Source organism: Martes martes (assembly GCF_963455335.1).
Source record: "Martes martes genome assembly, chromosome: 10".
NCBI classification, from domain to species: Eukaryota; Metazoa; Chordata; class Mammalia; order Carnivora; family Mustelidae; genus Martes; species Martes martes.
The window spans coordinates 101,075,105-101,088,646 of record NC_137898.1 but is presented as its reverse complement, the minus strand read 5'-3'; the positions used below and the strand labels follow the sequence as shown (position 1 = coordinate 101,088,646).

At 38.5% G+C, this 13,542-nt stretch overlaps 1 protein-coding gene across 1 annotated transcript in view; it reads left to right on the top strand.

Moving 5' to 3' along the window:
• CBL (Cbl proto-oncogene) overlaps window positions 1-13,542 on the top strand; it is a 72,736-nt gene that overhangs the window by 12,669 nt on the left and 46,525 nt on the right. The window contains exon 2 of the mRNA XM_080815314.1: window positions 6,583-6,830. Coding sequence (XP_080671440.1) covers window positions 6,583-6,830 — 248 coding nt within the window. The remainder of the gene's footprint in view (window positions 1-6,582; window positions 6,831-13,542) is intronic.

The window sequence follows — 13,542 nt, the reverse complement described above, 5'->3', positions numbered from 1 at the left end:
ATATATTGCAGAAGGATCACGGCAAGTATGGTTACCATCTCTCACCATACAAAGTTACAAAGCGGTCCTCACAAATTTTTTTCTTTCAATGAGAACTTTTAAGATTTACTCTATTAACAATGCTCACTTATCTAATACATATTGTATTATTGATTCTAGTCACCAAGCATTACATTCCCTTGATTGAAGCTTATACTTTTTTTTTTTTTTAAATATTTTATTTATTTATTTGACAGAAATCACAAGTATGCAGAGAGGCAGGCAGAGAGAGAGGGGGAAGCAGGCCCCCCGCCGAGCAGAGAGCCCGACGCGGGGCCCGACCCCAGGACCCCGAGACCACGACCCGAGCTGAAGGCAGAGGCCCAACCCACTGAGCCACCCAGGCGCCCCACGAAGCTTATACTTTTTGACTCCCTTCACCCGTTTGGCCGACCTCCCAACCCCCCTCCCCTCTGGGAATCACAAATTTGTTCTCTATGAGTTTTGTTTGCATGTTTGTCTTATTTATTAGATTCTACATATAAGTGAAATCATACGGTATTTGTCTTTCTCTGTCTGGCTTATTTCACAGCAGAATACCCTCAAGGTCCATCCGTGTTATCACAGATGGTGAGATTTCATTCTTTTTTATGGCCGAGTAGTATTCTGTTGTACACACATACCACATCTTTATCCATTCATCAGACCATGGACACTTAGATCGTTTCCATATGTTGGCTATTGTAAATAGTGCTGCAGTGAACACAGGGGTGCTTGTCTTTTCAAATTAGTTTTTTTTTTCTTCAGGTAGATACCCACAAATGGAATTACTGGATCGTATGGTAGTTCTGTTTTTAATTTTTTTTCAGCAACCTCCATACTGGTTCCTATACGGTTGCATCAATTTACATTCCCACCAAGAATGCAGGAGGGTTCCCTCTTCTCTGCATCCTTGCCAACACTTCCTTCTTGTCTTTCCAATACTAGCCGTTCGGACAGGTATAAGGTGATATCTCATTGTGGTTTTGATTTGTAGTTTCCTGATGATGAGTGATGTTGAGCATCTTTCATATGTCTGTTGGCCATCTGTATGTCTTTGGAAATATGTCTATGGAGATCCTTTGCTCACATGAAACTCAGGTTGTTTGTCTTTTTGTTATTGAGTTGTGTGAATTCTTTAATGTTTGGATGTTAAACCCTTATCAAATGCATGATTTGCCATTATCTTCTCCCATTTGGTGGGTGGCCTTTTCATTTTGTTGATGATTTCCTTTACTGGACAGAAACTTCAGTTTGATGTTGTTTCCTTTAATTTTGCTCTTTTGCCCTTGCTTTTGAAGTGAGATCCAAAAAATCATCACCAAGACCATTGTCAAGGAGCTTACCACCTGTGTTTTCTTCTGGGAGTTTAATGGTTTCAGGTCTTAGAACCCCCTATATATATATTTTTTTTTTTTAATTTCTTTTTTGTAGCTTATTGCCTGATGGCTCCCAGATTCAGGCATGTTGTCTTTTTACTTCTGTGTATCCCAGTGCTTGACATACATTTGTTGAATGGGTACATTGAGAAAAATCAAAACCATCAGGAACATTGCTGCCTTCATGTTAACTGCCTTCATATGTCTGAATTTGTCTCTCAATCTGCCCTCACTCCCTTCTGTTTCAGAGGATGGAGGAGTCCTTTCTTTCTAATGATGTGTAATGTTCCTAGCCACGTATAACTATATATATATATATATTTCATTTCCTGTTGTCTTCCCAGAAACCTTAGCTTTTCGCTTATCTTTTTCTCTTCTGGTTCTTTCTCCTTATCATTTCCAATTTTCTGTGAAGATAAAAACCTTCAATTACGTACCTCTTAGAACCTTTGCTGGATCTTGAGATCTTAAGCCTTACAGTCAGTCTCCCTACTTTCTTCCATGAACTAACCTAAGGAAGATTTCCTTTTAATTATTTTTATTATAAACATATATTCTGTAAAAATATATTCTGAATTATAAACAACTGGCTTACAAATGAGGTTTTGGAATGTAATACTGTAAATTGAAGACTGTATTTGTTTTATTAATATGAGTTCTTAATAACTCTTGCACTTAGAATATAGTTGTCTTTTGAGGTAGTCTTTCTTTCTTGGCTGTGTTTTTCCCTTTTGGCTTGAAATCTTTAATAGGATGAGCAGCTTCCTAAAACACTCCTAAAATATTCATACATCAAATATTTTTGTTGATTCAGCTTATGTTTAGTAGGATTATATGGGCCTCTTTTTTCAAGAGTTCAGGAAATGCTGTACAGAGAATAAAATTCCTAGCTTTAAAAATTTAATACCATCTGACTCATCTTAAGAAGAGTCATTGATGATTAGTTATTAAATGGAAGGTTTGCGGTTATCCTAGCTGAACCTAATGTTTCCACTTCTGGGGGAGTCTATTTGAATGAAATAATATGATGTATGAAAGAATAACATGCTCAGTGATGTTCATCACAGTGGTCCTTGTAATAGTAAAGGCTTAAAAACAACATAAATGTTAAAACAGTGTGGGGTGAGGGGGATGGTTAAGATATACTGTGGTCTATCTATAGAGTGGAATCATTTAGACATCTCAGGCTTATAATGAGCTTTTGTTGACACAAGGAAATAGATGTTTTTAAATGTGAAATAAAAAGCAAGATGTCAGATTTTGCTTCTGCCAATGTTAGACAACGTCAGATTGTTTTAAACCAAACCAAATATATTGCTGACAACTAGAAAAGCTAGAAAGCATTGAAGAGCTATAAAAGCAGTAAGGAATTATGAGGCCAAGTTCCAGAAGATAAGGAAGACTCTGAGAAGTTAGCCTGATATTAGAGGCTGCGTTGTCCATGAGATCATGGCTGACTTTGGAAGCGACAGTTGAGAGGCTGAGTAGAGTGTTCAAAAGGCTGATGTCAGGGAAGACAAAAAATTGGAATCAGAGCCTCCCAGGGTAGAGGGCCCTGGGAAACTCTGGTTTTGGTTGGGTTCCTCAGGACCTTAATTGGAGGAGTAAGGATAAAACAAGTAGACTAGTCTTTACTAAGGAGTGAAGCCCAGTTTTTCAGTCTTTTCAGTTCTGGATTAGATTAAGATGATCTGGGAACCCTAATATCCCTAGCTTATCTGCTTGCCAGAAGCAAAAGTGAACCCTTTCCCCATCATCCATAGCCTCAGATTGTGTCTATAATTTTTTATTTATAATGTCCAATGTTCAGTAAAAAATAACCAGGCATGTGAAAAGACGAAATGCATCTAGAAACCAAGAAGAAAAACTGACAATAGAAACATACCCATAGGATAGGCAGAGATATTTGAATTATCAATCATGGGCTTAAAAAAAGTATGATTAATGTGTTAGAGGAACTAAAGACAAAATTGATAATTTTGAATTTGAAATAAACACATTCTGAAACTGAAAAACGCAGCTGATTATTACGAATTCTGTGAATGGGTTTAACAGCATAGATACAGCTGAAGAGAAAATTAGTGAAATGAAAGCTAAATTAATGAAAAAATCCAGACTAAACTACTAGAAGCAGAGGATGGAGAAGACAGAAAAGAGTGTAAAAGACATATGGAACATGATGAAAAGGTCTTATGGATTAAGTCACTGAAGTTCCAGAAGGAGAGAAGAAAGTAAATGGCACCGAAGCAGTTACAGGCATCCCTCAGTTTATTGTGCTCTGCACATACTGCATTTTTTACAAATCGAAGCAAGCCTCTTGACAGAGTCAAGGAAGTCTCTCTACTCCATTTTTCCAACAGTGTTTGCTCACTTTGCTCACTTTGTGCCATATGATAAATTCTCCCAGTATTTCAAACTTTCTTATTTATGTTTGTTTCTGTGATCAGTAATCTTTGATATTACTATTCTAATAGTTTTAGGGCACCACAAACTGCACCCATGAGAAATGTTGAACTTTTTTTTTTTTAAAGGGAGCTCTATACCCAGTGTGGGCCTTCATCTCAAGACCCCAAGATCAAGAGCTGTATGCTTTAAAAAAAAAAAAAAAAAAGAGTGGTATGCTCTACTCACCGAGCCAGCCAGAAGCCCCTGAAATTGCAAGCTTAACTGATAAATGTTCTGTGTTCTGTCTATTCTACTGAGCCAGACAACTGTTCCCCCTCTTTCTCCTTCTTGTGTGGCCTCTCTATTTCCTGAGACACAGATACTGAAATTAAGACAATTAATAACCCTACATTGGTCTCTGAGTGTTCAAGCGAAAGAATCTCACATCTCTCACTGATGAGTCAGCAGGCATCCACATTGAGGCAGGACCCTCAACTGCAAAAAAGTTACAACTCACTGAAAGCTTAGAGGATGCTTAGCATTTTGTAGCAATAAAGTATTTCTTAATTAAGGTATGTACATTTTTTTAGGGCCTAGTATTGTATACTTAATAGACTACAGTATAGTATAAACATAACTTTAATATGCACTGGGAAACCAAAATACTCATTTGATTCACTTTATTAAGTGCTTTATTACAGTTGTCTGGAATCAAACCTGTGCTGTCTCTGAACTATGCCTGTATATTCTGAATATATACATTTGGATATATATGTGTTACATATTCTTTGATTCTCTACAGGGTTGCTTTTTTTTTTTTAAAGATTTTATTTATTACTTATTTAACAGACAGAGATCACAAGTAGGCAGAGAAGCAGGCAGAGAGAGGAGGAAGCAGGCTCCTTGTCGAGAAGAGAGCCCAACACGGGGCTCAATCCCAGGACCCTGGGACCATGACCCTAGCTGAAGGCAGAGGCTTTAACCCACTGAGCCACCCAGGCGCCCCTCTACAGGGGTTTTTATTCTTTATAGGGCATATTGATAAACAGAAGTTCTTATAAAGTAGTAGACTTTCAATTAACGTTTTTGTATATGTGTTTAATGCTTTTTATAGTCCTGTTTAAGAAAGTTTTCGCTGTAGTTTAGATAATTTTCTTATATTATCTTCTAAAGCTTTATAGACTGCCTTTCACATTAAGGTCTATAACCCAAGGTCTACTTTTTTGGGGTTTGTTTTTTTGTGTATATATGTATGGTTTTGTTTTGGTTTTTGGTATAGTGTAAGGTGAGGGTTTAGTTTGATTTTATTTTTTTGTTCTGTATAGATACCCAATTGTTCCACTACTATTTTTGGCAAAGACCACTCCTTTGTGATAAGTGAAGGGCCTGTATATGTGTGGGTCTGTTTCTAGACTTTTCCCTTCCACTAATTTGTCTTTCCCAGACACAGAAAAATCCATGTAAGTGGAAAATACAAAATGAGATAGTAGGAATAAATATAAATTTATTAGTCATTATTAACAAATACAAAATGTACTTAACTCACTAGTTTAAAAACAAAGATTGTTACTTTGCTACGTATTCCTTAAAAGAAATCCACATAAAACATAAGAACTCAGAAGTTGAATGTAAAAGATGGGAAAAAGAATTATTAAGCTAAATGTTCTGGAGGTCGTTTTTTGTTTTTTTTTTTTTTCTTCTTTCTTTTCTTTTTTTTTTTAAAGATTTTATTTATTTATTTGACAGCTGGAGATCACAGAGAGGCAGGCAGAGAGAGAGGAGGAAGCAGGCTCCCTGCTGAGCAGAGAGCCTGATGTGGGGCTCGATCCCAGGACCCTGGGACCATGACCTGAGCTGAAGGCAGAGGCTTTAACCTACTGAGCCACCCAGGCACCCCTCTTTTCTTTTTTTTTTTAAGCATTCTCCATACCCAGCATGAGGACTGGAGGTCATTTATATGGCAAGAAATGGTATCTCAGTTGAGCTCCATGGGGTTCAAGGCTCCTCTGCTCCCAGACCCTAGTGGCTGTTACAATTCTAGCCTCTCTGTTATTTCCCAGGGCAGCCATGTTCTTTATTTCTGTCCTTAGGAATTTTCTTTATTATGCTGTGGGGTGAGCCATGCATTTGAAATGAACTTGTTCTAGTTCATCTAGCACTTTTTAGGTATTAGTGTGATGTCTTCCTCCCGCTGCAATGTTTAGTCTGCTATGTAATTTCTTTTCTTTTCTTCTTTTTTTTTTTTTTTTTTAAGATTTTATTTATTTATTTGACAGAGAGGTCACAGAGAGGCAGGAGGGGGTGATATGGGGGTGGGGGTGAGCAGACTCCCTGCTCAGCAGAGGGCCTGATGCAGGGCTCCATCCCAGGACCCTGGGATCATGACCTGAGCCAAAGGCAGAGGGTTAACCCACTGAGCCACCCAGGTTCCCCTATTTTCTTTTTTTTTTTTTAAGATTTATTTTTAAGTCATCTCTACACTCAGCGTGGGGCTTAAACTCACAATCCCAAGATCAAGAGTCGTACACGCTACTGACTGAGCCAGCCAGGCCCCCCTTGTCTGCTGTGTAATTTCTGGACCATTAGTCTCTCATATGGTTTTAAGAACCCGCCCTTCTGGGGGGGGCACTAAAAATGCAAAATAATTGCAGGGGTGTTATGGATCATTTCTTATGGTCTTGTGCATTTTTTAGTATTTCTGCAACAGAGCACATATTTTATAACTTTTTTTTTTAACTTGAAAAAGGAAATTGTCCTTAAGATCCTCCAAGTAATAGCCCTTCTTTTCCATTTGTTGCAGGTGGTGCGATTGTGTCAGAACCCAAAGCTGGCGCTAAAGAATAGCCCACCTTATATCTTAGACCTGCTGCCAGACACCTACCAGCACCTCCGCACTGTCTTGTCAAGATATGAGGGGAAGATGGAGACACTTGGAGAAAATGAGTATTTTAGGGTGTTCATGGAGAATTTGATGAAGAAAACTAAGCAGACCATAAGCCTCTTCAAGGAGGGGAAAGAAAGAATGTATGAGGAGAATTCTCAGCCTAGGTAATGGCACATACCACACAAATACTTCTTCAGGTCTGTGACTGCCTAAATGGGTAACACTTAGAAGTAGTTGACTTGGTTTTAAATTTTAGGTCAATGAGAATGCAAAGTTGACATTTGATTTAAAGGTGGGTTTTATATAAAACGTTACCTTGGAGGACAGTGAACCCCCGCGCCTCTGAAAAGTCAATGACTTTTAGTCATGAAGATGAGTTGGAGGTACTAGGCCCATTGGAGACCCCACAGATCACGGAAGTGTGGGGATAGGTGAGAGTTTGAAAGAAGGTTGGGGTTCAGCTGAGGTTGGGAGTCAACAATAAGAGGCCAGATTTTGCCAGAGTTATAACTTATTAGGGAAGTCATATATGTGGGATAACAAGTAAAAAAATAAAGTCAATAGTTAGGTAACTTTTTTTTTTTTTTTTTTTAAATCAAAGCGAAATGATGTTTCTTTTGTAGGTAACTTTTCCAATAGAATAGATATTGACAAAAAATGTAGTTCAGTAAATATTTGACAGACTCCTTCATATTCTTTTATATTTATTACTGTATTGGGTATCCCGTATGTTATTAGTTTGGTTTTTATAAATTACATACTGGGAGAGAAAAGGGTTGATTGTGGGTATGGTTGTATTTGGTTTGGTCCAGTTGGAAATATTAACTCATCTAGGACAAGTAATAAAATGTAAATTCCACTAGAGGTTTGTAGGTAGTAAATTAATACTCAAGGAGTGACACCAGTTAGGAAGAATCGTAATTTCTGAGGGCATTAAGTTAGCATGCATTACTCGAGCACTAACTTACTAAATGGTATCCTTGTAGCTTACCTATCACTCCTTTGACTCTGGCTTAGATTCTTGGAACCCTCATCCCTTAGTTAAAATTTTACACCTGTCATTATTTATATTAAGTTTACTACAGCAGATTACTCAGGTTTGGTCCAGAGTATCAGTCTTTCCTCATTAAAAAGATTTCTGGTGACTGAATTTGATCTGTTGGAACCTTTATAACTTCTAATTTATATGAAAATGAACTTTATTCCTTTTAAATATTTAAATTTTATGACTTTTGTTAAGATAAAACCTGACTATGTGGACTGTAGCTAACTGGTGATTTTGTATTGCTGAGTTTTTAAAAAATAATTTTACTTTATTTACTTTACTTAATTTGAAATTTAATTTATCATCTACAGCGAACTAGGTTCTAATTGTAGGAGGTAAAAAGGGGAGTGAAGCTTTTAATTATGATGTACTGAGGCAGATGCTTTAATAGAGAGATGTACAAAAGGCTACGGGAACACAAGTTTGCCTGGTGGCGTCAGGGGATGTGGCAAAGAGGAAGTGTAATGTGAGCTGGATTGTAGAAGGCAAGTAGAAATTTTCTAATCAGAGAAGTGAAAAAAAGGCCTTTAACACGGGGACATGAACATGCACAGGCTCCGTATGTTGAAGGAACATGAGTGGTCTGGGTTGGCTAGAATTAGGGCAGACAAGTGAGCTGTGAGTACAGGTGGGAGTCAGGACATAAGTGTTCTTTTGCCTCTGGACATTGTCCTGTGGATAAGAGGCTGCCACAGAACTGTCACTGTTGTTCTTTTTTGAAGAGCACTTTTATAGGGAGGTTAAAATAGTAGATTTCTCAGTTTTAGAGCGTACTGAACATTAACTAAATTTTTTTTCTTTTCCCTGCTGGATTGTTCATTCCTGAGAGGCAGTATGCTGTGTTGGTTAAGAGGATGGACCCTGAAGCTTGCATTTGAATCTTAATTTTGCCATTTAGCTATGCGATCCCTATTTATTCATCTGTAAAATGAGATAACAGTAGTACTTTATTTGTAGGGTTGTTGGGAGTTGTTAAATGAGTGAGTAAATGTTCAGCACTTAGAGTGGTGATTGGCACAATGAAAGTAATAAGTGAGTTAGCTCTAATTTTAATCCTCATCCTGATTTTCTTTACTATAAACATTGGTTATTGTATCAAGCTGTGTGTTGGTGTTACTGCCAGATCATAATTAAGTACAGGGACCAATTTGCCCTTAATAAGTGGCCTCATACAATTGCTTTCAGGTTCTTCTGCTATTTTTAAAAAATCTTCCTGTCAGTACGTTTGTCTGTATCAAGTGTTACTACCCATAATGGGGAATTTTTAATACACTATGGGCTTTGAATCCATATAGCAAGGTTTGTACAAGTTATCTGTAAAATGAGAATAAATAAATTTCAATTGAGATTCAGATTTTTTTTTTAAGATTTTATTTATTTATTTGAGAGAGAGAGCATGAGAGGGGAGAAGGTCAGAGGGAGAAGCAGACTCCCCACAGAGCTGGGAGCCCGATGCGGGACTTGATCCTGGGACACTGGGGTTGTGACCTGAGCTGAAGGCAGTGGCTTAACCAACTGAGCCACCCAGGTGCCCCTCAGATTTTTTTTTTTTAACCAAGGAAAATGTATGGCTTTCCTGTGTGACCTTTCTGATCTGTATTTTGGTTCCTTAAAAGACTTTTTTCCTAATCAGTTTTTTAGATTGAGATATTAATGTATCATAAAATTCACCCTTTTACAGAATGTAATTCGGTGGTTTTTGGTATGTTAACAATGTCTTGTAACCGTCCCCTACTGTCTAATTTAAGAATGTTTCCATCATCTCAAGAAACCCCACACTCATTAGCAGTCACTGCCCATTCCCCACTCCTGCTCCACCCTCCCCCTCAAGCCCCTGGTAGTCACAAATATCTATTTTCTGTCTCTGAAGATTTGCCTGTTCTAGATGTTTCATGTAAGTGGACTTGGAATATGTGGTCTTTTTTGTCTGGCTTTCCTAACAACTCATTCATGTGATAGTGTGGGTCAGTACTACTTTCCTTTTTAATGGCTAGATAATACTCGATCGCATGGATATACCACATTTTGATTATGGACATTTGGCTTGTTTGCACTTGACATAATGAATAATCCGCTGTGAACATCTGCATGTAAGCTTTTGTGTGGCTATATGTTTTCCATTCTCTTGGGTAAATACCTGGGAGAGGAATTGCTGAGTCATATGGTAATTCTATGTTTAACTTTTTGAGGAACCATTAGACTGTTTATCACAGCAGCATTTTACATTCCTCTAGCAATAGAGGAGGAGAGTTCCAGTTTCTCACCAGCACTTGTTATTTTTTTGTTTTTGTTTTTGTTTTTGTTTTTATAACCATCCTACCGGGTATGGGGTAGCTATCATTGTGGTTTCGATTTGCATTTCCCTAATGAGTAATAATGTGAGCTTTTTTTCATGTGGTTATTGGCCATTTGTGTACCTTTGGAGGAATTTCTGTTCAAATCCCTTGCCTAGTTGGGGTTCTTTTTATTGTTGAGTTGTAGTGTTCTTTACATATTCTGGATACTAGACCCTTATCAGATATATGATTTACAACATTTAATTCCCATTCTGTGGGTGATCTTTTCACTTTTCTTTTTAGTGTCATTTGAAGCACAAGCAATTTTAATTTTGGTGAGGTCCACTGTTTTTTTCTTTGGTTACTTGTGCTTTTGATATCATGGCTAAGAAACCATTGCTTAATCTGATGTCATGAAGATTATGCCTGTGATCATTTCGAGTTAATTTTTGTATACCGTCGAAGGTAAGGGTCCAACTTTATTCTTTTGCATATGGGTATCCTTTAGTGCCAGCACTGTTTATTGAAAAGAACATTCTTTCCCTGTTGAATTGGCTTTGATTCCCTTGTCAAAAGTCAATTGTATGAAGGTTTATTTTTAGGTTCTCTCTCTTCTTTCCATTGGTTATGTCTGTGCTTAGGCCAGTATCCATACCATCTTGATTACTGTAGCTTTGTAGTAAAGTTTTGGAATCAGGAAGTGTGAATCCTCCAACTCTGTTCTTTTTTTTTCCAAGGTGGTTTTGACTATTTGAGGTCCCTTGAGATTCTTTATGAATTTTAGGATCATCTCACCAATTTCTGCAAAACAGGTGGCTTTAATTTTCATAGGAATTGGATTGGACTGGTACATCTGTTTGGGAAGTATTGCTGTCTTAACAATACTAAGTCTTGGGGCACCTGGGTGGCTCAGTGGGTTAAGCTTCTGCCTTCAGCTTGGGTCATGGTCCGAGGGTCCTGGGATCAAGGTCCGCATCGGGCTCTCTGCTCAGCGGGGAGCCTGTTTCCCCTCTCTCTGCCTGCTTCTTGCTTGCTTGTGATCTCTCTCTCTCTGTCAAATAAATAAATAAAATCTTAAAAAAAAAATGCTAAGTCTTCCTATCTGTGAACATGGGATGTTTTCCCATTTGTTTAGGTCTTTTAAAACATCTCTCAGCAGCGTTTCTATAGTTTCCAATGTACAAGTTTTTCACTTCCTTGGTTTAATTTATTTCTAAGTAGGCGTCCTGGGTGGCTCAGTTGGTTAAGAGGCCAACTCTTGGTTTCGTCTCAGGTCCTAGGATGGAGCCCTGCTTTGGGCTCTGCACTCAACAGGGAGTTTGCTTGAGGATTCTCTTGTCACCCTCTCCCTAACATGGTGTGTATGTGAGCTCACTCGCTGTCACTCACTCACTCAATAAAAATCTTTGAAAAAATAAAATTAAAAAAATTTTATTCCTGGGCGCCTGGGTGGCTCAGTTGGTTAAGCTTCTTGCCTTTGGCTCGGGTCATGATCCCAGAGTCCTGGGATCGAGTTCTGCTTTGGGCTCCCTGCTTGGTGGGGAGCCTGCTTCTCGCTCTCCTTCTGCCATTTCCCCTGTTTGTGCTCTCTCCTCGCTCTCTCATATAAATAAATGAAATCTTTGAAAAAAAATTTTTTTATTCTATCTGATGCTATTATAAATGTAATTGTTTTTCCTGGTTTCATTTTTGGATAGTTTATGGCTGGTATATAGAATACAACTGATTTTGTATCCTGTAACTCTGCAGGACTCATTTACTGATTCTAGTAATTTCTTACTGGATTCCTTTGGATTTTCTACAAACCAGATTGTGTCATGTGCAAATAGAAGTTTTAATACTTCTCCTTTATGGATGCCTTTTATTTTTTATTTTCTTGCCTGGTTGTGGTGACTAGAACTTCATGTTGAATAGAATTATGTTGAATAGAAGTGATGAGAGCAAACATCCTCGTCTTGTTCTTGATGTGAGGAGGAAATCTTTTAGTGTTTTGACCATTGAGTATGATGTTAACTGGGATTTTCTTTCTTTCTTTTTTTTTTTTAAGATTTTATTTATTTATTTGACAGAGATCACAAGTAGGCAGATGGCAGGCAGAGCGAGGGGGAAGCAAGCTCCCTTCTGAGCAGAGAGCCTGATGTGGGGCTCGATCCCAGCACCCTTAGATCATGACCTGACCCAAAGGCAGAGGCTTAACCCACTGAGCTACCCAGGCGGCCCGTAGCTGTGGGATTTTCATAGATGTCCGTTATCAGGTTGAGAAGGTTTCCTTGAGTTCCTTGTTCAGTATTTTTTATCATGAAAGGGTATTACAGGCCTTTTATCCTTCATTCCTGGTTTTTCTTCTTGGGAGAGAGAAATGTATGGACTTGTAAACTCTAGAAAAAGTGAGTATGTTAAGTTGCACTTAGGGCAAGGATGCGAGGAAGCCTCAGGAGTAACAAACCGGGGTTGGAAATGTTGCCGGGACTCTCTCCGCATTCTCTTGATGCAGACTGATGTTTGAATTGCCGGAAAACTGACCTCTGCTACATCCAACATTTACATCTTGTGGGGTTTCCACTGTAGCAGAACGTCTGACTCTCAGTTTCAGTTTTGACTTTAGCTTGCTATGTATATATAGATCAGTTGATGATCCCTGAACCAGTCAACTCGAAAGAAAAGGTAAGTGCTGTGATTAGTCCAGCGTGGGCCAGGAGTCACCTCTTAGATGAACCTGCTGGCTTGGGGAACACACTTGTTTCCCTAAAGCTGTGCACAAGGGAATTTGTTCCTAGGCTGGATGTTGAAGAGCTGATCCCTTAAGTCCGCTCTGCATATCTATCCATATTTAATAGAGTTGCTTCCTGTCTTTATTTTAGAGAGGATATTAGGTGAAGTAACTTCTCTCAAGATAAACTTGCCCTTATTTCTTTTAGACTTTATAAAAAACGACTTAAGCAAACACTGTCAGCTGCTTTCTTGTCTTTGATCTGTGACCCTGGTTTTTGCACCTGTTTTCCTTCTTGCACAGGATGTTACAGTAGAAGCTGAATGGGATTATGCTGCGAAGTCTATCTTAAAAACGTTACTGTTTCGGGGCACCTGGGTGGCTCAGTGGGTTAAGCCTCTGCCTTCGGCTCAGGTCATGGTCTCAGGCTCCTGGGATCGAGCCCCACATCGGGCTCTCTGCTCAGCAGGGAGGCTGCTTCCCCCTCTCTCTCTGCCTCTCTCTCTGCCTACTTGTGATCTGTCTGTCAAATAAAAAAATAAAATCTTAAAACAAAACAAAACAAAAACGTTACTGTTTCATTGAATACAATTTGAAAGTAAGATGAAACTTTGTTGTAACTCTGCTGCCTTTTTAGTTATAAGCTGAAATGATCAAGATTTGGCTTCATTGTCATTCAGCTGGGAATAATTCAGAACTAACTAAAAGCTCGTGTTCTAACCATTCATTAAAGAAAAAATTAGTCTTGGGTACTTTCTTGATGGTAAGCACTACTCGAGGAGCAGTGATCGCACACCGGGTAGTACCAACATAGTCCTAAAACCTAGGGTTTTAGCTTATAAGGT